General features: G+C 40.5%; 1 protein-coding gene across 3 annotated transcripts in view; it reads left to right on the forward strand.

The window, feature by feature from the left end:
- The window catches only part of HDAC9 (histone deacetylase 9), a 486,360-nt gene that overhangs the window by 181,604 nt on the left and 278,091 nt on the right, over positions 1-26,665 (forward strand). For all 3 annotated transcript variants that reach the window (XM_075082978.1, XM_075082977.1, XM_075082976.1), the window contains exon 3: positions 18,423-18,485. In XM_075082978.1, coding sequence (XP_074939079.1) covers positions 18,423-18,485 — 63 coding nt within the window. The remainder of the gene's footprint in view (positions 1-18,422; positions 18,486-26,665) is intronic.

Below are 26,665 nucleotides of genomic sequence, written 5' to 3' on the forward strand. Positions count from 1 at the left end.
GTGCAAAGACAACAGAAAAGAATGCAAAGTGTAATTCAATAAATTGCGAAGTAGCAGGAATTAGTGTCTTGTTAGCTTCATGGTTTTGGCTTTGTTATTTTTTCATATTCCAATGTCTTTTTTTCAACACTCCCCCCTCCCTTCCCCCTCTTTTGTGCTCTGGGGTAATTTAGAAATAGCTAGTGATCTCATCGATCCTGTCAGGTGGTACACTGAAGTAAATAAGGTCATTTAAGGCTTATCTTTAATATGCAATGTCATTATTTTTCCTGTGGGTCAAATGGCCTACAAACCTGTAGGGCTTAATATAATTTGAAGCAGGTTTAGTCCTATCAGCCACTGGCTTAGATTTTGAATTGAACTTTAAGAGCACATTAGTCTTTAGAAAAACATTCCCCAAGTATTATATGTAAATGGATAGCAGTAATCCTGCCACTTTCTACTCTGTTTTCCTGCAGTACCTACCCTAAATCTGGTTTTTCCCCCTTTTTTTTTTTTAATTTTTTTTTCATTTTGATGTTGCCTTTTGATTCTGCAATCAAACTCTGTATGTTGCTGAGAACCCTCGAATCCATTTTCCTGTACCTCTTGGAAGGCGCTTAGCATTTCTCAAGGTTAGGCTCAGCGTTAAAATCATCACAGTTGAGATTTGTTTCTAATTTTAGATGTGACACCATCTTTTGTGACATGATGTGACCATGTTTGTAAGGAAGGGGTTAGGACAGCAGCAGTCATATCTTTAGCCATGTATTTAATATAAAAGCAACAAAGATAAAGTGATTTTGCTGGACTACTGTCTTCTCACTATCATATAAATAAGAAAATAGATAGTGCTCCAGAAACTTTTTCAACTAAACTGTCTGGATTTTCTTAAAATAAGGATGGAGTGGAAAACTGACATAATATTTATTAATATTTATCAAATATGGAAAAGAAGGAAACAGCTGGCTTGATGCAAATTTCACTGATGATGCACTTCTCAACAGCTCTACTAGTGTATTTGTGGAGCTCATAAAGGAGATCTCAGAGATGAAGGCAGAAAGAAGTTGTAGGTGTGACCTAACCTAGTTCATTGCATACCTCTAACATTAGCTCACAGTGGTTATTTTAAGCTTTTCTTTTAATATAAACTAGTAATTTCTTTGCTATTTTTTGCTTTGTTGGTATAAAGCACCTGTAAACACTGGGGTTGAATGTCTTGGTAGAACGACAGACCTCACTCCCTTTTGTTATTTTTCCCTCTAGAAAGTTTGTTTTATCATGAAAACAGACTGAGTCACTCAGATGAGCTGTTTTTAAAATTTGTGTGCTGCTGTTATATCTTCTTTTTGAGTAGCTTAGCTTTCTACTGTTTGGCATAATGCTTGATGATATTTATCAATATTCAACTAATATAGGAGGACTGGTGCCAGTCTTGCAGTTGTTTAGATGATGAATTTTTTGAGCTCCATTCAGTCCTACGTGAGTGTAAGCTGCTGCAAAATAAAGTCTCCTATTGTTTCTGTAGCACCATCCGTGTCCATTGCTCTTAAAGTAAAAATCATTAAGTGTACCCCCATGAGAACACAGTTTTGAAATGAAAACGTAGGGATTCAGTAGATCCTTATTAGATTTAGCACATAAGACTGTCAAGGCAGGACGCATATGACTGAAATATATGTGGTCTGCACAGCATGATGCAGACTGAGGGGAAAGAGAGGAATAGTGCAAGGGTGGTAGGCACTATCCTGGTGATAGTCAGAAGAGATGCTGAACTGCCTAAACAGTGTTACTGTATGTCAGGTTTATTTGCTTGCCTTGACCATGTTTTAAGCCAGGCATAGGAAAGTATCCATAGAGAGCTGAAGAAATACTAGAAATTTGGACATCTCTAATTTTTTTAGTTTTTTAAAAAATAGATACTAGACATATTCGCAAAGCTTTTCTGTATGCTTTGCAAGCTCGTCCTGTTTAGTGACGTTGAACATACGCTTTTAAGTCATTGTATCTTGGTCAGTCTCAGACTGATAAACAGTGTGGTTTTCCCCCAAACTGCTATTTTTCTGTGTTTGTTTTTTTACCAGACTTCCAAGTTGTGCAGTAACTCTCCCTCTTCTGCAACCACCTCCCCACTCCTCCTCCTTTTCTATTCAGGATGCAACACCCTTTCTGTGCACTGTGGGAAAACAGTGTTTTCTCTCATAGAATAAAAAGCCTACTTTTGTTTCATGTTGGCCAAAAATAGGGCTTTATATCTCTCTGTTGTCCATATAACAAAGGATAAAACTGGCTCTGGAGAGATGATTACAACTGTTGGATATTAAGTATACAAACCTCATAGTATGTTGTAATTTTCCTTACGTTAGTTTTGACATGATGAATCTTTATAATCAAAAGGAAATGATGCTTTTAAAATGCTTCCCATTTCACTTGCCTATCCATTAGTATTGCACCAATTTATAGCATGAAAATGTTGAAGTCAAGAGTTGCCTCTGTTATTTGAATAGGTGGCAGAATAGTAGAGGTCTCTCCCCTTTCACTGGCTTTTAAAGAACTAGACATTTCCAGGAGGAAAGAGACACAATGTTAGCAGCACCGAAACTTAAAACATGATGTGGGATGATTTCTGAATGCTATAACCACCATGGTCCTCTCCAAAAAAATGGAATGAGAAAAATTGACTGTGTTTGAAGTTTTCTTTGAATTTGAGGACTCAAAGGAAAAATTTCAGTAGTTGAGAAAACAATTTCTGCAGCATCTCCATAGACACAGGAAAGATGAAAGTTTGCAAGTACAATAAGAAAACAAGTGGTGAGGAACACATTCTGAATTGTATTTGATGAAGAACATTCAGGCTGTTAATAAGATAAAGAAATTGCAGGGTACGAAGTCTATTAAAGGATCAAAGAGTAAGAGACTAAGTTGTGAAATATAGTGATAAACATAGAAGAAGATTAAAACAGAATTAGTGATCAGAAGCTTCTGGGAGGAGGGATTGTGGAGCACTCCGTAGAAACTATAGAAAGCAAATACAAGAGAGAAAACAGTAAAAGGGAGAGGCATTTATTTATGCACAAAAAGAATGGGAGACCTGATAAATGTTTGACGCGAGCTGTTCTTTGAGGAGTGCTTTGCATCTGCTTTTTGGGTTCAATATTCAGCAGAGATTATGGCACTTAAAGCCTTGTGAAATGAAGTCTGAATTAATGGGTTTGGAATAAATATGACTTCTAATGATTGCAGGGTACTTTCTTAGCTGGTAGCAGGTCAGTGGAAGGGTTTCTCTTGCAGAAGCAGGCTGTCAGTGAGTCTGTGGAGGGTCTCCAAGCCCCTGGAAGAACAGGAAAGTAGCAATGGCAATGGTAGTTCAATTACGGTTCAAAGCCACAACCTCTTCTTTTATGTGATGGAGGGGGGTATTTTATGCTCATCACCACAACAACAAAGCCTCTTTGAAATACTTTTTTAAACCTGGATGGAAATATCTTGGCTGTATATGTAATCTCCATACCTATTCAGATAATGGAAGAAAAGAACCATATTGCCTGGTAATGCCAGTGGTTTTTCTGAGCAAAGGAGCTCCATTCCTTGTATTGACCTAAGGAGGAGAGTTTTAAGCCAGCTGGTGGAAGAACAGCCAGGTCGTTGGAGACTTCTTCACAAACAATAGACTAGCATGGGAGAAACCTCAAGTGTGTTTTGTCTGCGATTTTTAGTAAGTGAAGCATGGAGGGAGTCACCATTTCAGTGGTGAATGAAAGATGGAGTTAAAGGGGGAGACCCGACAGACAGTTGTGCATCTGCAGTAAGTGAAGTGAGACTAACAGTGAGAAAGGAAAGACATAGAAAAGATGGTTATCAGTTACTAATTTTCTCTTGAAAAACACCGTCCTTTTTGGTGGGAGTAGTAAACGAAGAAGAAAAGGATGACATTTATAAACACGTGCCCCAGAACAATACAAATATTGTTCTTCTGGTCAGTCTAAAGAGGAAAATCCTACAGAAATATTTACCCCTATTTGCAAGTGAGGTTTTCAGACTCATGGGAAGGGTATAAAGAGGACTGGCTAGTTTACTGTGGACTAGAGCAGAGGCAGTTTATCATGGTCAATCATTGTTTGAATATCCTCATACCAAAAATAGACTGAAAACTAACTGACCATGCCAGGTCTGTGCTGGAGATCAAATAAAGGGAGCAGGTTTTAATGCATTAAGAAGAAAATTTTAATGCATCATCTTGAGCTAAAGTAGACAATTTCTTTTTCTTTAACATCAAGCATTTAGTGTCTACACGAGTGAGATTCACTGCTTGCCACAACTGTTGTTAAGCTGTCTTGTTTCTCCTTCAAATGGAAATGCCTCTGAGTTGTAGGCCTGGGAACCTAGAGAGAGACATAAGAAACTTTTTTTAGCCTTATTTTTCTGCAAGTGGCAATGTTCTGTTTACAGAGCTACATAAAATGTTCTGAAGAGAAGGACAAGTTAAGGGAGCACAGGTAAAAACATTTGGAAATATGAAAGAAAGCACAGGCTTTTTGTGCTTGCCTCTAACTTTTGAGGAAAAACCAGCTACTCCTGTGGTTTGGGGAAATCACATGCAATTTTATTTGGTAATAATCAGCTATCTGAAATAATACAGGCTTTAAAAAGCATTGACAGTCGTGGATAGTAATCAGAGCATTGCCAGTTCCCTGTGGAAGGACGCAGATTACCAGTTCCTAACTGACTGTAGTAGTTTGGCAAAAATATTTTGGCCTAAACAACATCTATGTTCTCCACTTCTACAATGTTTGAGCACCCTTAAAGCACTTGTTCTGTGAGTAGTAATGTGAAATATACTGCTGTTTATTCCCATTTGACAGATGGGGACCTGGAACACAGAGTTTTATGGGGTCTCTGATCACTAGAAATCTGTGATCAGCAACTTCAGCTCAAGTTTGCTAAATCCTGAGTGCCCTAACAACCAACTAGAACATTTTTATTTTTTTTTTTTAAACATTCATTAACCGTCCCTCACAGGCACTTTTGAGAAATGCATGATGAATACATAGATGTAAAAAATTCCACATGACCTTTCTCAGTGTTACCACAGGAAAAGAAAACACACACAACACCCCCCCCCCCCCCCCCCCCCAAGAAAAAAACCACCCCAAAACCAAAAAGGTCCACATGTACCTAGCAGGTATTTCCTTTCTGTATGTGAATGAAATGCAAATTTCCTTCTTGGTACTGCCAGACTAAGACTGCTGAAGGTCTCACTTTCTGCCAGTGAAGAATTACACTGCTTCAGGTATAGGGACAAATGCTACCTTGTCAAATATGGGAACAGGCCATTCGTGCAAGTCAGAAATAGATTATTGGCTCCACATGACAGTGAATGGCATGAGACGTGCTCAGGCTGGTTTGCTCTGTTGTATGTGAAATCATGTAGTGGCGTTGTACTTTCCAAGAGGACAAGGTTTCAATCCTCCTTCAGATTGGAGAGGATATTATCATATCTTGTGTCCAAAATGAAAATTTGAAAACTGTATTATTAACTGTTACATGCATGTCAGGCAGAATAACATACAGCAAGCCTTACTCTGTATAGTTTTTTTTTCTTGTGCGGATGATAAAAACAAATGTAAAGCTTGTCAGCTGGGGTGGCCACAAGATATGGATTGTTTATCAGCCTCTCCTGTGACGCCAGCAGAATTGGGAACGTCCCTTTTCTCTCTCAATGCACAAATGGCACGCTCCACTTCCTGCCTCCTCTAGGACAGGAAAATTACATGCTGGTGGGGGAGTTTGGCACAGGGGCACTGAAAGATGTTGAGGAAATAGAGTCTGTTAGCTATTCTAAGTCTTAAGATGGCCTAAATTTTATGAAAAGTAAAGGCATCAGCCAAAGTCTTGTAGAAGCTACTTAATCCAATATTCCATTTTCTGCATCATCAGAAAACGCGAAGTTTGTACTGTATAGAGACTAATTGAAGAACGCTTTTCTCCTTCTCAAAGGAGGCCTTAACTGTTTATTTAACTAATGTAATTTAGGTCTATACCATCATGACTACAAATTGTTAAAAACTTATGGTTTAAAAAAAAATGTCATTTATGGAGTTCTAAGACTTTTTTCTCCCTTATGTTCAAAAAAGAGCTGCTGTTGACTGTGCATATCTTTAAATGATGTTGGCTAGTTTGGGTATTCAGTTATGTTGATATGTATCGGCTTGTCTGTATAGGTTTTCTGTGATTTACCAATATCTTCAAGATGCAAGTCCTCTTGAATACCTGTCGTGCTGCTGGTGAATAGACTTCTGGGGTAGTATAGCACTGTTCAGCACTTTGAATTCCTGTCACTGTGCTCGTGGCTTGATGAGGCAGCAGACCTTGTGACGATAAAAAGTTTGTGCTTTTGGGGTCTTACTTTTGTTGCTTGTGCTGTTTGAGCTGCACTGGAAAACTCATCTGATTTCCTTTCAAATTAATAAATACACTTAAAATCTTGCCATGCTGGACAGGACAGGAGAGGAGTCAGAGCACATTGGGAGCTCGTTAATATGGTGTTGCTAGTGAAGCACCTGCATCCCATCCAGGAAGGCATCATTCTGCTGATCAGCAGTACAGAGGTCCCAAGACTGCTGCAGTAGCTGGTTTGATTTAGATGTTCCATAAATGTATTGTTTAGTTGTGTGTTTGGTTTGCATGGCAAGGTTTTGGTAGTGGTGGTGGGGGCTACAGGGATGGCTTCTGTGAGAAGCTGCTGGAAGCTTCCCCTCTGTCTGATAGAGCCATTGCCAGATGGCTCCAAGATGACCTGCTGCTGGCCAAGGCTGAGCCCATCAGTGACGGTGGTAGTGCTTCTGGGATAATGTATTTAAGAAGGGGGAAAAATGTGCACTTTGCAGCTGGAGAGAGGAGTGAGAACATGTGAAAGAACCTTGCAGAAGGCAAGGCCAGTGAAGAAGGAGGGGGAGGAGGTGCTCCAGGCACCGGAGCAGAGATTCCCCTGCAGCCTGTAGTGAAGACCATGGTGAGGCAGGCTGTGCCCCTGGAGCCCATGGAGGTTAACGGTGGAACTGATATCCACCTGCAGCCCGTGGAGGACCCCACGCTGGAGCAGGTGGGTGCCCAAAGGAGGCTGTTACCCCATGGGAAGCCCAGGCTGGAGCAGGCTCCTGATAGGACCTGTGACCCTGTGGGGGACCCATGCTGGAGCAGTCTGTTCCTGAAGGACTGCACCCCATGGAAGGGACCCACGCTGGAGCAGTTTGTGAAGAATATCACCCTGTGGGAAGGACTCACACTGGAGAAGTTTGTAGAGGACTCTCCCCTGGGAGGGACCCCAGGCTGGAGGAAGGGAAGAGTGTGGGGAGTCTTCCTCCTGAGGAGGAAGGGGTGGCAGAAGCAATGTGTGATGAACGGACTGCAAACCCCTATTCCCTGTCCCCCTGTGCTGCTGGTGGGGAGAAGGTAGAGAAAATCAGGAGTTAAGTTTTAAGCCCGGGAAGAAAGGAGGGGTGGGGGGGGAAGGTGTTTTAAGATTTGGTTTTATTTCTCATTACCTTACTCTGGTTCTGATTGGTAATACATTAAACTAATTTCCCCAAGTCAAGTCTGTTTCGCCTGTGACGGTAATTGCTGAGTGATCTCTCCCTCTCCTTATCTTGACCCATGAGCCTTTTGTTATATTCTCTCACCCCTGTCCAGCTGAGGAGGGGAGGTGATAAAGCAGCTTTGGTGGGCACCTGGCATCCAGCCAGGGTCAACCCAGCACAAGTACACATGGTCTTATTTAGGACACATGTCCTGAATAAGAGCATTTGTGCTGGAGAAATGGCCGTTCTTGGATTCATGCACTGCCTAGAAACACAGTATTTCCAAATGCCACTTGAGAAGAAATGGCTGGAGGAGATGCCATGATCATTCAGTCCAGTCTTACACAGCTGCAGGTCCCTCTGTAGGGGATATGTAGCCACTAAGGGTCTACCGACCCTCTCTATACCTTTTTTCTCTCCTTGTACCACAACAGTACACACAAACCACCTTAGCATCCTGTCACAAGCTTAAGTATCACAAAACAGCTGAGTGCCAGAAAACGAATGTGAGAAATGAAAGCAGTTACCAAACTTGTTGGTTGCTGGTGTCTGCAGTGCTAAATAACTTGGCAAAAAACGAGATGGGAGCCACAGTACTGTAAAAGACTGACTGATTAAATATTTCTGTTGGCAACCATCCTAGTGTATTTCTAGCCTGAAATTCTTGTTCGTAGGTATGCCTTGGAGATTTCCTCTTGCAAATATAGTTAGTTGCTCAACTTCTCAACTCATTCATTTTCTGATGGGTCCCAGAATAGCATACTGCCTCTCTGAATTGCTGGAGGCTTTCTGCTGCATCTGAGAGGACACTAAATGAACAAAAGTGAATGTAATGATTTAGGCCGCAAGTCAATAAAATATTCGATCATCACATGTTTTAAGCTAGACACTTGTTCATGTACCTTTCAGCTTTATTTTTTTTACGTCAATGTATGTGCAGTTTAGAATTTGAACTGCTGTGTGTGATACCAGTAGCTGAAAGTGTGTTGTTTATCTATTTGTATTTTTATACACATATTTATAAGGCCTCTAAGAGAAATACACTTTGTATGCCTGTAAATAGTGATCAAAAGAGAATGCTGTGATTAGATAGCTTACAGTAGCATTTTCTTTGCAGTTGTCTTAATAAAACCGGCCCGCCTTGTATTACTTCAAGTATTACTCCTTAAATGTAAGGTTGTCACATCTGTGTACAGTTTGAAAATGGAGACAAACTTTTGTTTAGAATGGTATGCAAATTAATATTGTAAAGCATGATCATGCTATTTTTAGAAGTGTTCTTGCAATTAAACAGAAAAAAATAAATCTTGACCAAACTTAAGCCTGTTTCATCACACTGGTAATCTACCTCTGTGGGGTTTTTTCACAGCCTTATTATTACAGTACAACTATTTTTAGTTAAGGTGGTGCCCAGTTTTGCTTCACTCCTTTATCAGATAACACAAAACCAGACTCGTAGCTTTAGTTATCCTCCTTTGTCTTCGGAGACGTAGAAAGCTTCCTTAGTCATGGCAACCATTGCAATCATTTGCGAACCATCTGTGCACTTCTTAGTTGTCCAAGTCTTCTGTCTCCACCTTTTTTGCTTTTCTTTTTCGCTGGAATTCTGGCAGAGGTAAGGAGAGGAGATGGAGAATACAAATAAGGTTTAAGTTAATCTAGGTTGTGATTTGTTCATTCCTGTGGACGCAGTCCACGGGTTATACCTGCTGCCTGGAACAGTCTAGATTTTGTCGCTGGTTACTTTTAGCCAAAACTGCCACTTAGCCTGTGTACAGCATTATTTTGTGGGCTGCTGAAATGCACTCAATTTTTCATAGACTAATGATAGCACTTTAATTACATTAATTTCAGCTTTAAAGTGAAAAAATATATTCCAAACCTCAGGGAAATGTTCTTGGCAGTTTAATTCATTGGCAACTGCTTTAACAAGCAGGGGAAGGGGCTGGAAGTGAAGTGCAGTCATAACATACACAGGTCAGTCCATCCATGACAGATGACTTAGATAAGACCTGACTTGCGATGGTGTAGAACCTCTGATTTGTTGACTGAAAGGTTGTGTTCTCCTGCCATTGCCACCTCTCCTGACATCCTTTTCTCTCGACTACCAATTGACAGAATATGAAGTGCGTAAATGACAGCCATAGAGCTATGCTATTTTTAGAACAGGCACTGAGCCCAAGTTTGATCCTACATTTTGACCGCTCAGAAGCTTAAGCTCATCTAAAATAGTCTGTCATCTCTGCTTGTGGCATTGGGATTCCAGCATTTGCGAGTTACTTTTCATTTATCAATTCATTTTTAGACTGCCCTTTCCCAGCAGCATTTTGGATTGAAGTGAATATAAGAGCTTTCCCCTCCCAGACTCTTTGCAAGATATAAATATACCTGATTAACATTGATTAGAGTAAGAGTGTTGTCTGAACATGGATTCAATGTATGTTCTTCCCAGCTCCCCATGCTTTCAGTGCAAATTATCAGTTCTGCCCTGTGCACTTTTTTAGCCATTCCCTAGTGGTTTGAGGCTCAGAACAATTTGCCAGGTTTTCTGTGAACAGTTCTCCTTCCAGAAAGCTGTGGGACTTGGGATCATCCTTGCCCCTTTGTCCTAGAGAGCTTAAGCACTTCCTCTTGCTACTGAGAGCCAGAGATGGGGCAGATGGGGGGATGTGTGGAAGCCGCAGCTGCAGCTGCCCACATCTGCCTGCAGAGGTGTGACTTTGCTGGGCACTTGCTGTAGCCTCTCTCTCCGTTTGTTTCATCCCTTTTGTGGGACAGACTGCCTAGCAAACTGAAGGTTGCATGATTTAGCTAAATGAGCTTAAAGTATGGATAAAAGCCTTCTTGGGGCTGATTCTGGCCTTGGGGATACCAGCTGGATGCCTGTATTTACAAAAGTCAGTTTGTGACACATTTTGGCAGTATCATAATATATTGTAAAGGTATTTTCTGTTACAGTAAGTAGCTACATTAAGATTTTTGAAGTGGTTTACTTACCCAAAGTGGGAGGTTGTATTTAGTAGAGATGTGTCATAATTGTCCTTTCAGAATTATGAAACCTTGCTTTCAGTTGTATTTCTTTTTTTTTTTTTTCTCTTTTGCAGTCTATAAATTTGTTGCTTCCACAAGGAAAATTAAGATCATATTGCTCCTTGGGAGAAATCCTGGTCCTACTGAAGGCAGGCAAAATAATTACAGTTCACCAACTGAAGTCACAGTTTCATCCTTTAGCATTGCCTCAAATTCACCAGTACAGTAAAAACTGCACCCAAGCTGGTATATCGATAACATTTTGGTTTGTGGATCTGTTTCTTATTAGAGTTCAAGATGGGGAAGAAAGTTAGATGAAAACTGGATCTGGCTTCACTGAAACATTTTGAAAAAAAAGGAGAGGACTGATCTTCGCTGCTGTCCTGGTCCGGCTAACCAGGAAGGTTTTGTGTGATTTCATAACTACATTATTGACTGGCACGAGATGTGACCTTATCATAGCACAGTAGCGGTCAATTTGTTACTGCTGTCAGAGGCGTGTTTGTGCATGTAATGCTGTTTCTCCATGGGATTGAACGCTCCCCAGTGAGGGGCGGCGGAGCTGGGAAAGGAAGGAGATCCCAGCAGGCAGAGCAGTGGGAGAGACTGGTGTGTGTGAACAGCCCAGCGCGTGGCCTGGCATCTCGGGTCTGTTCCTTAGCTCACACATTAAAGAAGGCTCTTTTTAGTGCTTTATGTAAGATATTTTTTCTTGGCCAAGCTTCCAATGGCTTGCAGTATCAGTTCTCTTAATTATATATGTAGTTTGATATTTAAGAAAACGTCATACTTGCTTCAAAATTTAACAGAGCAGTTGTTGTCCCAATCTACATGGGTGTCAACTATAAATCTACTATAACTTTATAGCGTGGTTGTAGCATGTTATGTAAAACCACCTCGTCTTTCCATGAATCCAAGCCTGGATTTAGAAAGACCCTACTTCTGAGATCTAATTATTGGACTTAAAAGGGCAGCTTTGAATAGCAAAACAAAGCAAAAAATTTGTAGGTTGGGGTTTTTCTTTTTCACAGACTTCTTTCCCAAGATATCTACAGTGCACTCCACTGTGCTACTCATGTAAAAGTTAACAAATATCATAGGAAAATAAAATATCTTGTATTTAAAAAATAAAAACACCCAAACAAACCCAAACCAAAAAAACGCAACCAAAAAGCACACCTCTACTTTTCAGGAGAGGGTGATTTAAAAGAAGACGACTATTTCTGATATAGGAATAATTATTCTATTTGGTTCTTATCAGTCCTATCAGTTAAGCAATAATTCTTACTAGTTCTTAGTAGCTTTGGAGGTACCCCCATGATCGCCAGGTCTCGCCTTTCTAACTTGGAGTCCTACAACAAAACCTGCCTTAAGTTTGCACTATGGAAGTGTTAGAGCTTTCTTTCCAGAGAGACAGCCACTATTGATGTAAAGCTCATTTTTAAGTTGCCGCAGTGGTTAAAACATGTTTAAAATGTGTGCCCACGTCTGGCTTGAAGTTCTCTAATGGATGGATTTTTTCTTAAAGCCTTGTTTCTTAAAGAGTATTTTACTACACCACTGGATATCTTGCCCTGTGTATATACAGACAGTGCCAAGCCACCCCTGAACTTCTTCAGTAAACCAAGTATCTCAGGTCTTCGAGTTTCCAATTTCCAACAGTTTTCCAAACCTATTTTATGCTTGTGGCATGTCTATCTTTCCTCAGTTTTTCAGTGTTCTTTTTCAGGTATCTATACTGGCACAAATTACAGTATCCCAAGAACATTCTCTTTGGTATATGCATATATCACCTCACTGTTGTTACTCAGTATAACCTTGTTTATATATCCAAGAATTTTATTAGCCCTTTTCGTCCCAGTGTAATCCTAGGAGCTCATGTTTAGTTGGCTGTCTTCTGCTGTGATCCTGAATCCGTTGCATAGCCATTGGTTTTCACAATGCAGCTCTCCAGACAGCAAGCATGGCCTACATTTCTTGGCTTAAATCCAAAAAAGCGCTTAAACCCCAGCATGTATTACAAGCTAGAGATGGTGTTCCTCTTGATTCTCCAGCCACAGAGACTTAGTAGTCTGTTGTCCAGGAACTCTCAGTGTCCAGGTCGTTTGATCTGACCTGCCAGACTACCCGGCATTAGGAAATCCTGTGCAAAACACTGTATGGAGGTAGATTCTCTGCTCAGTAGATGTGCAACAAGCTTGAAATGCCTGAAGTATGCTGGATGTATTGCAAGCTGTCGCAGGTTATGTTCTCTAGGGTTCTTTTATGTATGCCCATCCAGGTGTGTCTGGTGGAGCTATACATGGCAGATGCAGTGCAAGTATGCACCAATGTCCCTCAAAGAAAGCTGGGCATAACCATGGAAGAGCCAGTAAATCTCATATTGCTCATATCTCTATTTGCCTCATTAATGGCCTAAAAGGGGCAAAGTGCTTTGCAGGTCTGAGGCATTTATTTGTCGATATCTGACGTTGCTTTTGGCTACGTGGCTTGTATTGTTTGTATGCAATTTGCCTCAGCCTTGCCGCAAAATATGGAGATTTTAGTTCCAACCTGATAAATAACTGTGTCAGCCAAATAATTGAATTGTGTATGTCTTTCCTCATCTAAATATTTATATTTATTTGATAGCTCTCTCTGTTTTTTTTATATTATTTGAGCTTTGTGATTCAGGAAAATACCTTTGAATTTATGAAGCCCTTAAGCATATACTTAACTTAAGCCTCCTGCTTATGATCAAGTATGTGTTGTTGAGGTGTTGTCCTGAATCTAGGACTTAATTTCTAGTAGACTTTTTTATGTGAGCAGAAAGGCATATTTTAAGAGGAGAAAGAAGTGATAAGTGATCAGCTAGTTCCAAAAAGCCTAAGCTAATTTGCATGAGAAAGATGTGAGGCTCTCTGCATTGTTATTTGAGAGATGGTGGAAAGCCATACATTTATCTAGCATAACTCTCCTTATCCTCAAAACTTTGTAAAGTTTTATTCTCCCATTGTTTGTCACAAAATCCCCTAAAGCTACAGATACGTCTGTCTTTGTCCCAGAAAATTCCTTTGAAGCTTGAATTCAGCTTAAGCACATACAGAATCACAGTTTTCTCCTCACTTGAAAAATGCCTATCCCGTGGGTTCACAGCACTGCGAAGAAAAAGCAATGTGTATTCCTGCACAGGCAACACCAAAGGCTTGCCACACAGAAAACTAATCAGAGACATTCCCACACCACATCTTTCCAAGCAGAGCATGTGGATTAAGTGATTCATCCATACTCCCCCAGGGGTTTGGAATATGGTCCCTTAGTTCCAGGAGGGAGCAAAACCAGACTGCTTGAGCATCTCCCCTGATTTCTTTCTGCTCCCAAACCATCTGCTTCTCTGTGGTAATAGTCTTCTGCTGTTCGTTAACCTAGTTAATCCTCTAGCATAAGCTGCAGTAATTTATGCTGGATGTTTGGGTTTCACATAGCACTAATGGTATCTAATGAACTGTGGCTACAGAAACATCTGTTCTATACAATAGTTAATTTTTTTTTCTTTTTTTTAAATCCTGGTGATTAGATATACAAAAAATAGTTAGGAGCTCTTTAGACTGCAGAGATTGGAACTCAAAACTTGAGTACTGAAATAGGCCAGCTTTAATACTACCCATGCAACCTTAATTTAGCCCTGACTTGTTTATGCATTGTTGGATATCGATGCATGTTATTACGCGATGCTTTTTCATGGAATACTTGCCGAGTGACAAAGGGGCTGAAGGAAGGTTGAATGGGACACCTGTAAGACTGGTATCCTCATTAAAGCATACGACTAGGAGCTAGAAAACATCTCTTTATTTCATTTTGTATGTAATATTTATATGATACGATTGAGCAATATGGCAGAAGAATCTATGCAAGAATTCATTTACAAGTAAGGAAACTGCAAAAGTTGAAACTAAGCTATTAATATTAATGAAGGCTATGCCCCAGAGTAACATGAGTGAGAAATGGGATATGCTAAAAACAAACAGTAATATACTGTTTGTACTTAACAAGGAAAGTAAGAAGAGAAAACTGCGACTTAATTATAATGTTGCAGAGTTAATAATGCAGTAGAAATCTTAGCTCTTTCTAATTTGAGTGCTTAATTTCTCAGTCTTAATGTTGCAGTAATGCGGTTTCCAAATTTAATTTCCTTGTATTTATTTGTTTTTAGCAACTCAGAAGGCAAATAAGGGAAACACATTGTGAAACCCCTGTAATGAGATCTTAGTGCTACCAACATGCCTTACATTTTCGATAAAGTTGCTGATGGCATTTAGAGTCACCTCAGCAGCGCTAAATCATTTCAACAGTTTACTCTTACCTCCAGTGTCATTAAAGTTCTCCAAGTTTAGGAAATGCGTTTGAAAAAACAGAACAAAACCCCTCATGTTCCTGTATGAAAATGTCACCTTATAACATCCATAGCTTTAAAAATAAAAACCAGATTTTCTTCAGGCATGAACCCTTTATCCTTCCCCTGTGGGACTCTAAAGGAGCTGTTTAAACTCATGTGATTGTGCAGTTAAAGGCTGGGCTGACTCAGCAAAGCATTTAACTATGTGTTTAAATTCTATTGCGATCAATAGAATTTGAGCATGTGCTTAAATATTATGTTGAAAAGGGATAGATTTACACATGTGCTTTAAAGCTAAGCATGTACCAAAGTAGGCCCGTAATACGTCGAAGCAAGTCGGAAGAATTCAGGTTGTAAAAGCCCTACCTTTGGGGTGGCTGACTTCATGAGTAAAATATTTGGATATAATTTTTATATATAATCTAAAATATAAAGCACAATGCTGTAGTTATTATGGTCTGTGAATTAGCCAACATAGGATAGATTATGTTTGTCAGTTTAAAATATGTACGCCGAAATTAAGAATGCTTGCAGCTATGTATCTGAATGTACATTTTCCGCTCTTGAAAATAGTTTGCTTTTATTTAGTTATTGAAGTCAGTCAGAGCTGTGAATCCTATCTTTAAAAATGCAGCTGCATATATAAGAAGTTTCAAACACGTATGGGTACCTAATACCAGGATCCCACACTCCAGCATTTTCCGTGTTCTGACCTGTTTTTAACTTATTCCTCCAGTGTTTCCCTGTAATACGAGACTTGATTATTTTGAGGCACTGAATCACTAAACAGGGTCATGTTCTCGTTGGCTCAAGGGCACAAGTAATTCTACTTTTTTATTTACTTCTATCTATAAAAAGCTTTTTCTGCGTTAGAGAAGATTTCTGTTTCTACTGGTGATCTCCCCTGCACTGTGTTAAATGTCTTCTGCCCTGCACCATCAAAGAGCCATGTATTTCCCACAAAACATTTACGTATTTTTATTTTCAAGAGAAAAATGTCCACAGCACCGAATTGTCAGCTGTCAGTAGTACGATGGTATGTGTGATGTTCATCCTGTCTTGCACTGTAACACCCTACCTGTCGCTGTGCTGCCACTGCCCGTGCGCTTGTCCCTTTGCAGAGCTGGGTGTACGCTGCCTGCAGCACTCCAGCACTTCCCCGGGAGGAGTGCTCCCAGGGAAAACTAGGGGTAGGGAAGAGAGAAGGCAAGGAGATGGGGGTATTTAGCGGTGATAGGTGCTAACTTGATGATCCTGTAGGTAAAACCCTGTTGTCAGCTGCTGTGGTCTCTGTCTGTCTGGGGGACAGATCCTAACTCTCAGCAGGACCAGGTCATTAGGCCCATGGAGGAAACAAAGGTTTTGGATGATGGAGGAGAGTTGAGCCACAGACCCCCCATGTGCCATTGAGTATCCAATTGTCTCAGGAGTTTCACAGTTCTTTGTTATTGTGAATCTTTTCTTCGGTAACTCAACTGTGAGAAGTTTAAAAAAAAATATTGCCCTTGACTACAGTCTGTCATGTTAGTTGACGAGCAGACAGATGGTCATGTGCCAAAAGGCAGAACCGAGCCTCAGGTACTGGGCAGATTCTTGACTCTTCAATAGCAGAAGGTGCTGGAGGTAGTTGAGAACTTGGTGGATTTCTAGAAAGCTCCGAGATGACCTCTGTACTGGCTTCTTGATTACAGTGAGGAATCATGTCCCTGTGGCCGTTGTTGCTCCCTAGAGCAGGCACATGGAAGAGGGACTCATAATTTTGGTAGGTGAGTGGTCAGGCTGCTGTATCATGTAGTAGGTAGTGGCAGGCTTTGGTCACCTGTGTAACAAGTGCTGTAAGGCACAGCAGGACCCAGAGGAGTAAAGTACCAACTGTAACAGTGAAATGAAACTCATCTACATGGAGGTATATTAATCAGCAAACAAGACGTGCAACTTTTTAAATATCATTATGAAAAACGAGTTTCACATAGTGTGCGTGAAACCTGCCGAGACACAGAGGAGCATGGTGCTGTCATCTGATATGCCATCAAACGCTGCTCTTCTGAAAGCACATCATCTTGTAAAACTGAGAAAGGCGCTGTGCAAATTGCCTAATCCTTCTAAAAATAAGCGTGAGTTGCTCAGCCCCTCTCCAAATTTTAACAAGTCAACCCAATAGTGCATTGTCGGTAACGTGTCTAACATGCTGTGCCACAACTGGTGACTTACTATAAGAATTATATCAAGCATGCTAAATACGGAAAGACTGCTTATAACTGCATGCACAAAACCCTCAATAACATCTGCCCCCACCTTCTGCTCCCCCCCAAGCCCTGTTAGCTTCAGAAATCGCCTCTCCTGAGGCGGCTGCAGGTCCTGCGGGGAGCAGGCAGCAGCCCGGCTCCCCCGCTAAAGCCAACTGCGGCGTAGCCAGAGGAACGGGCAGCAAAAATAGAACAGCAGGATGGCTGCGCGTGGGCGAGGCAGAAACCACATTGCCAGCAAAACCTCCCGGCGTTATTTTGGGACCGATACAGCAGCCGTGGCGTTTTGCTCGCTTTTCACAAAACACTCCCCAGGGTAGGGCAAGGAGGGAGAGGGGCGCCAGTCCTGGGTGTTTCTGTCCCACTCCCTGCTTGCCTTCCTCCCTCCCTGACTTCTCCCCACCGAAACGGGCTGGGCAGGGGGAAGGGGTTAATCGCACTCTCGAGGCCGAGCGGCAAAGGGAGGACAGCCGACCGACGACGGTTTGAAAGACAGAGACTGGACAGCTGTGTTTGCTGTGGTATTTTTAAACGCATTAATGCAGGCTCCAATCACCCGGCCATGCTTGACCTATTTTTGGCTCAGGCCGGCCATTGTTCTATTTCTGCCGCTGCTGGGCCACGCGGGTGTCAATTCAAATGCAAATGAGTTATTGCTGCTGCTCCCGCCAACTTTGCCCGGCCGAGGGAGAGCCAGGCAGGGAGAGGAGAGGGGCGCAGGGACAGCAACACTGGTCCGGGCTGGGGTAATTCAGACTAAAACCTCGAGGGCCCCCGGTCCCTGGAAAGGTGGCTTATTTGGTTTGATGGTTTGTAAAAGGCTGTGTTTCCCCCCCGCCCCGCCAGAAAGCCCGAAGCGCAGAGATATTTCTTCATTTCTTCTTCCACCTGCTGTTGGCTGCCCGAACGCAACTGCTCAAACTCGGCGGCGCACAGCCCCCCGCGCGCTCGCGGCTCCCTTCCGGCAGGCGGGGGCTGCCGAGAGTGGATTTGGTGTTTTTTCCCTCTCCCGATAGATACTTGTGCAAATGTTTAAACATTGCTAATTGCCGAAGCGTATTATCTTACAACGCTTGCTGGAGGAGGTAGGACCGCAGAGGGTCGTGCCCAGCGCCCCTGTGCAAATGCAGTGATGAATCTCTCGTGTAGCTGAAGTGCAGACTGGTTGGAATATGCTGCAGACAATTTACGAGAGTGAATCGTGTTTTTCCTCAGATGGGGTTTCTGGACGTGAACAGCTCTTGGCTCAGCAAAGAATGCACAGTATGATCAGCTCAGGTAAGAGACAGCTCCGTACCTCGGACTTCGGTGGCTGACCAGGAAAATACAGCCTAGCGTGACAAGAAAACACCCCTTCTTTAAAGAAGTGACTTTATTTTTGTGGGCTTTATGTCAGTTGTTAAATAATTATCTCTGTGATAGTACGTTAGATAGCAGCTGCTGCTTTTGTGGGGAGTTTGTCTCCTTCAGTCTGCTGCTTTCCAGCCAGAGCAAAAAGCTCACAACAGAAATCTAGTTTGGGATTCCTTGTTTGTTTTGTTGCGTGGTTGCAAAATGGGGCTCGTGGTTCAGGCTTATTCACAGAGAGAGGCTTCCTCAGACAGACCTTGTCAGGAGGCTGCAGTTAGAGCCCCTCATAGGCAATTCTGGTCATATGTCTGTTGTAAACAGGATTTGGTCTTCCTGTGAGTTTCCTTTTCTCCGGTGTGCATACAAAGGGGGGTTTGTACTAATCCCGTTCTCTTTTTGTTACAGTGTTACTTTAAAATGTCTTTAATATGCCTGGCTTATTTTGTTACTTAAAAAATATTTGTGACCCTGGGAATGGCAGTCATATGTAATGACTCACTGAGATGTAAATTGGATGTGTTTTTTAATGAAGTTATTTCAAAGCTGATCTGAAAGAACACTGGACATTTCCTCATGTTATTTGAAGCTACCCTTGTATTTTCTAGTTTCTTCGCTAGCTGCGTTTGAGGTCTGCGAATGATGTACTGAGGATGAATTAAGTTGGAAGAATTGTTGCTGTTCGGATAAAATGTCAATTTAGACAGGCTAAAAAAAATCAAAATTTCAGGTTACTCTTGCCCATTCTCAGACTCTGTGAATTCCAGTTCTGTTTTTACTGGGCTGCAACTCTGTTTTTTGAGGCACAATATTGTCTGTTTTGTACTTTTTAATCCTAGGTTTCTGACTGTTTTTCATAAAGTTGGCTTTATAGAGGACCTAAATGTAGAATGCAGGGTGAATTGTTTACATGTACTTTAAATCTTAGTTTACCCCCTTTTTCTTTTTTCTTTGTTTTTTTTGTTTTTCTTCTTTTTCATTCTTTTTTTCTTGTTCTTTTTTGTTCTTGTTCTTTCACTTGTTCTTTCACAAAACTTGGCAGTGCTTCTCAGTTTTTAAGATTAATTAAATGAGTAGACCGCAGCGCTCTTCATGTATTGCTTGTTTTGGTACACCTGTTGAGCCCATGCTTGTTTGTTTTTCTAAAAAAAACCAAACAAACAACAAACTGTTACTATTCCTGCTTTGTAGAAAAAGAACTTAAAGTTTTACTTGTGTTTCTTTCTTATATACAATTTTAGATCAGACTTCTAGTTTCAGTTATGAAAATAAATTGTGAGAGATTGTGTCAAATGGTAATATCTTACTTGGTATAAAAGGCTTGGATATGTCTTAACCTCATGATTAGTGATTTTCAATATAGAAAGCCAAGGCTACTTCATAATGATTATAGACTGAAGGAGGGAATCAGAGATTGAAAAGCTATTATGTGCAGGCTAAATTGATGAGAATACCTAGGGGGAGTGAAGACTTCCAACTGGTAATGTTTAAGATTGGCAATGTTTCTATTCCTTTACAAAGCTGCTGGGTTGGTTTTTCTTTTTGGATCTCAAAGAATTTACTATTTCTCTAGCTTCTGAGAAGAGATGTTGATCACCATTACAGTTCCTTTGTCAAGGACAGAAATCAAGTGAAAGACTTGTTTACAAATACGAACAATGAAGCTCTAGCAAAGACAGTGGGAAAAAGCAGAAGTTTCTCTGAAAGAGTTGTAGTTCTGCAGAGTCATCTACAGTGTCAACCTCTTGTTCAAGAGTTATTGCTTTTCTTTGGTTTTCCTGAACGGCTTAGCAGGTGTCCAGTGCTTCTGTATTGGTTAAAAAGATAAGACTGACTGCTTCCCCTCCCTCCTGTTGTTTTTTTTAATACTATCTCAAGTCGAAGTTAGCTGTACACAAGTGAAACTTCTTTTTTTAGCTCACTATGCTACCTTGTAACTGCCGACTAATGTTGCTTGAGTAATAGTAATTTTCACATTTGAAACACAAGAAAGGCAGGTAATTTTCTGTTGGTTTATAGCTCTGCTATTTTTTACTGGAGACAAGAATATCATGTAACAGTTCATTTGTATCTGATATTACATTAGGCCCGTATACCATTTCCTCTGTAGTACCAAGTAGAATAGAGGGGGTTTTTAGACTTTAAAAAAAAAAAACCCCAAGACTTAGTCAAGAACATTATCCAGGTAAAAGATATTTAAATATGTATTCTGTAGAACATAAAATAGTCCTCATTGTTTCTGTTGGCCTTTAAAATACGCAACTAGACTGCAAGTAGTTGACATTGTACCTAGTTTGCAGTTTAATTCATGTCATGTGGAACCACGAAGCCTGGTGCTGCTGTCAATTACCTTCAGTTCCCTCGAGTTCAGGGTCTTGCAGGACCAGGTCTGGTAACTTTTCAGGTATTGTCTCCCTCTATGCTGCATGTAGGGGAGAAAGAAATAGCCAGGGTGTGATGATGTGCTCTAGGATTTGGAGTAGCTAGAATCAGTAATTTGAATTTTGCTTATTGCAGTGTCCTTACTTTAAAGTTATCTTCACTTACATATATGTAACTTTTGCTCAGGTTAAAAAGTTGCATGTATTTAAGAAACGAGTAGATCCCTGAACACTTACACTCTGCACACTTGATATTCTTGAAGTCTTTGAAGCAAGCACAACTTAAATTCTCAATGGATTTTTAAGTTTGCTGGTTTCCAGATGCAACGGGCATGATTTTAATTTGGGCTGGAGCCATCCCCGAAGAGGACAGATTCAATGGCCAGTGGATATGTATTCACAAAGCAAACTGTCTGAGGAATCTCTGACAATAGCAAGCACAGGAAATACTTCTGTCATGCGAAGCAGTTCTTCTGGTATTCCCTCAATTACTGCTTTGCCTGTCTGTCTCCATCCCTGCTTGTAAATCATACTATGAATGAGATTATCTGGATAGGTACCAATCAAAAGTCTAATTATGAATGGAGCATTCTAGATTGGCACTGACTCAAGAAGCTGTGTAATTTGCAGACACCTACACCTTACTGCAGAGAGGAGTTTCAGCTATCTTGAGAAGACTGAACTAGATTCTCCTGTATGGTACTGTTGCTGTAAAATGCAGCAGTAAGCGCTGTGCATCTTTATTTAAGAAAGTGATGCTGATGTATTCTTATTTGATACCAGTATTATTTTAGTTTCACGATTTAACCAATAGATCTGGAGTCTAAAGCCTCTTATTTGGCTAGAATTACTGTTTAACTATGCTGTTGCTTCTATTTTACCCAAAAAGTCTCAACTTCCATGTGTGTGCAGTGCCACAGTGGACCTTAGCATTCAACTGGCCTCTTCTCTTACTGTAATAGAAGTAATAAACTGTAAGTCCTTGAAAAGAAGCATTTGGTGCAGTAGAGTTCATGGCAAGGCTCATTAAAATGTAGTCAATAAATAACTAATGCAGGGCTACGTTACTCAAATAGATGTCAGTTGTGTGAAGGAGAAGAATGAACCTACCCAGCCATGCTATTTGTAGATACTGGACTTTAAGTAATGCAGAGTTCATTAACTTCTGGTGATTTAATATACTGTGCTGTTTTTCCAAAGGGTAAGGTTGCTACATTTGCTTCACTGGCCCTGTTTTGATGTACAGCCTTGCACTGGCCTGCCTAAATTCCACCTTGGCTTTTACTGGATAAGGCATCCTCTGCTTCCTGCCCAAAGCTGTGGTGTTGAAAAATGAAGAGTTCAAGGAGATCTTGAGCTTAAAGCCTTGGCTCGTCACTGAGTTGACAGGTGACCTGAGCAAGTTATGCAATCCTGCTTACATCAGCTAACCCTTCTGTGAAATACGGAAAATGATACCTGTCAGGCTCAGGAATCTATAGAGCAAAACTATTCTAAAGGGAATATAATGCTTCAGAATGATTAATTTGATTGACTTATCTACCTACAGGCTTGCAAAACACATGCAATTTCACAAATGTAGTAAGTGAATGTAGTCACAGTATTTTATTATCTGCACCAGTCAGGAAATTCAAGCTGTGTCACCTGAATATAAATGACAGAATCATGACGCACCATGTTGCCCGTGGGTTGACAGGTCCTCATGAGCTATCCTCACTCAGCAAACCCCAATGTACAAAATTTATCTCATTTGTTGTATCTATCATGTGGCCGCATGACCACGTATACATGTGTGTACACATGAATTTATATTGCCTTCGTGGAAAATTGTTTGGTATTCGCTCTCCCGTTTTTCTTCTGGCCGAACAAAACTTTCACCTGCTCAACTGTTCCTGTGGAGAGATTGCAGGAAGCAAATTAATTTAAAGGTTTGCTTTGATATTCATGCAAAACTTGACATATTTGTGTATCTGAATCAGGTAACAAACTTCTTACAGATACAGAATGTTTCATATGTGGTATCTCAGGCAATAACTCTTCAGGGAAAGTGAGAATAGATACACTGAGCTTTTGTTTTGTGAGTCTCTTCAGAGTAATGAAAAAAATTGAGTGTGAAAATTCAGTTCAAGGAAGTTCTGGGTAACAGCAAGAGGGGCTTTTTCAATGCCTGTCATAAAGGCTAGGTAGAAAAAAGTATAGTGCTTCATAGTAGTAGCTGAAGTATTTGAATTAATTGTTACGGAAGAGTAAGGCCTTACCCTTAAAAATTAATACAATGAGAAAGAGACAAGGAACACAGACCTGCAGGTCTTCCGTAGTTAAAATATCACTGATTTTGAGTAGATGCTCTGCCCAGGAATGTATGCTGGACAAGACATTGGTTATGAATTCAGTTGAACAAAAATGGCATAAAATGGAATGAAGCTGCTTTTTTTCTGTTTTACACTATTGAGAAGACATTGAGTAGAGGCCAATGTTGCCAACTTCATCTGTCGTCCAAAGCTGTCACATTGCTTTTTCTTGTTTGTTTGTTTGTTTGTTTTTTAATTTAAGTTCCAGCTTCTGGAGCCATGTGATTACCTGACAATCTTACTTTGTACTAACAGATATATTTATAGGTTGTGGGAAAAGCCCGGAATAAGAATTTCGAAGTACAAGATTGGCAAGAATAGCAAGCTACAAAAGTTGGAAAGTAAATGAAAAAAAAAAACAAAAAAAACAAGCAGAACATAATCTCAAAACCTCTTTGAGCGTCTTTCCTGATACCATTAAACACTGCATTTAATACAGAGCTTTCCTAGTACTGGCGCTAGGACACTAGCTCCCCTCCCTTTGGTGTGCTGGGCTAAATCGCTTTATTGCAAAAGAGTTTTTAGTTTCAGCCATTTATTATTTTAGCTGTTCAGTTTTACAACACCTGTTGGCTTGCACGGCCCTCAAACACCCACAGTTTCAGCCAGAGTTTTCCCTCCAGTAAAACTATGCACAGAATCCATTTAGTTCATTATGGTTTGTGTTGGATATGAGGAACACTTGTAACTCTTCCAACTACCAGAGCTTTAATCAAACCTCTGTTGCTGTATCGACTGCCTGGCCACTTTCTTCTGCACAATATTTGCAGAGAAAGCAAAAGCTGTGAGAAAGCAGAATTGATAGATGGCCTGCAAACATACGTGTATATACGTATTAATTTCAGGTTTTGGTATGGACGATGGGGAAGGTTTCAGGTGTTGTTGCATTTTAACCTTACCCAACTGCTGTTATGGGTAAGTTTTTTATATGGTGGGTGCAATCCAAAATATTGCAGAGAAGATAATTGGCAGATATTATTGTTAAACACATGAAAATCTAAAATGCCCTGTTCTGTGGATCTCTTTAACAGGCTGACTCCTCTGGGTCAGTTATTCTTAGCCTAGTTATTTTCATCTTATGGCATTACAGGTCTAAGATTAGCCTGTTAGGTGTTATCATGCCATCTGAGTTACCTCCTAATATAACTGTACACCGGAATGATTATTTATAAACAGAGCATTCTGTCATTTTTGCTTTATTTCTGGTAGTTTAAATAAAGAGCAACATTCAAGAAAAACCACAGAGTCCTTCCTGCTGCCAAAACAACACGATAACTGCCTGCTGAGGGGCAGGGATATTGTTTAAAACGTGTGCTTGCAGCAGATGCAAACATCCTCTTTATCTCCCCTACTTCTACTAAAACGAGGTACCTCAGCATACCACCATGCCTGTCTCTTCTGGAGGAGGGAGGGGGTGCCAGATCGATGCACTGAACGACAGAGAAGACAGGGTTGTGGTTGCTGATGAGAACAAGGATATCCAGGTGCTATTTTTAGGGGCTGGCACCATCAAGGTCCATGTTCAGTGTGAACACGTCACATATGCACACAGCTCCTCGAAAATACCCCCTACTAGTTTTGCTACATAAAAGTGATGTCCGCTGTTCAATAAGCCTTCCAGGTGCTTTTCACAGACATAACAGGAAGCTTCAGCAAATTGACACGTTTTTAGCAAACTATTCTTTATGGCTACTTTGCAAACACTTCTGCTCACTAGAAAAACTTGAATCCCAAAGCAGAGTTGTCATTCGAAAACACAGTGAGGCATGTTCTCTCCTAAGGAAGTTCACTGGGATCTTTGTGCTTGCATGTGTTTAACTAGGAGCAGGCTTTCAGTGACAATTTAGAAAGAGCAGTAAAGTGGCAGATCTTCAGCTGGGTGTCAGTGCAACCTCTGACTGTAGTTGTTGCTCAGGAAGCTGACAATTGATAAAAGAGTGAAATATTAAAGGATTATAATTATCTAATTAATTACTTTTCTTTTTTGCCTTTCTCCTCTAAATAAATGGCATGTGTCTATCTTTGTGCATGTTCTGAGTGTAATCAGGGGGCACCTGATTTGTTCTACTTTAAAATGTTACTGGTGTAAAAAGGCTTGCAAAAAATCAATGGAAGACTTTGCATGATTGGATAATACGGTGCTGGTTTCACTCTTCCACTATATAATAAGCAGCTTGTTTCTTTTTGTCGGGCTGGCTGTTCTGTGCATGACTGTAAAGGTACTTCGGTGTTTAGTATAATCTGAGCATAGCCAACACATCTGTTTCATTTGTTTTGTGTCTTCCAGTTGTAAACTCCTTCCAGCTTGTGAGTATACAAACACAACACAAGCTCCAAGAATTCAAGCCCTTTGTGAATGAATGTGCTTGAAATGCAGGATGCTTTATTCTAATGATAACATGTTCCTTTTAGTCATGGCACTGAGTATCATCAAAAGGAGACAAGAGAAGGAATGGAATGAATTATTTGAAAATGCCAAATATATAAATCATGTTTTTACAATCAAAGACTATTGTCTCTTTCATGATCCCTGTGGTTGAAGGTATGTATGCCACAGGGAGGAACCGCAGCTATTCAATTTCAGTGAAGTCTGGAATGGAATAATGAGGAAGCTTAATGTTAATTTAATAATTTCCCCCAATTGTTCTGTTCTTAATCCAAGTTTCCTTTTTCTTTCTTGGTGCCCAAGGCCACCACCTTTTTGGTGTTGCGCAGTAACAGTATGAGAGGGAATAGGGAAAACAGACTGTTAGTGCCTAATCTTACAGAGACTTTATGGTGTTTTCTATTGCTGTTTAAGTTTAGTAAAATGTTAGTGATAGCCTTTTATTTACCCGTTCACAACTCTCTCTTGCAGAGGCAGTAAATGCTTAGTTCTCTTCATCTACTTCTTTGATCTCTACTTCAGCATCCCTATTAAAAAACATGTATTTTTCCTAAGCCTTGTGAAGTATTTTTCCTATGGATACAAAAGAAGTGAAACTCATGGACCGATCAAGTTTTTGATATTCTAATTTGGGTCTCAACTTGAAGTTTTAAAATTAATAAAAGAATACACATATTTCAATATCACCAAGAAACATAAAATACCTAGGTTTTTTGAGATTTCATGCTGACACGAATAGTGACAGAATTAGTATGAGGCACAGAATGGTGTAAGAAATAGCAAAAGGAAAATCATCAGTATGAGTCTTTACATTAATGTATCTACTTTTACATGTAAATACATACTGCTCAAGGACTACATAGAAATTACTCTGATGCCTCAAAATGCTTGTCATAAAAATCCTTGCACAGCAGCTGCTGAAATCTAGTGGGACCTAAATCCAGGGGAGCACTTTACCTCGGGAGTCCGGTAGATGCTCACCAGCCTGTGTCA

This window comes from Phalacrocorax aristotelis, chromosome 2, assembly GCF_949628215.1.
Source record: "Phalacrocorax aristotelis chromosome 2, bGulAri2.1, whole genome shotgun sequence".
Lineage (NCBI taxonomy): Eukaryota > Metazoa > Chordata > Aves > Suliformes > Phalacrocoracidae > Phalacrocorax > Phalacrocorax aristotelis.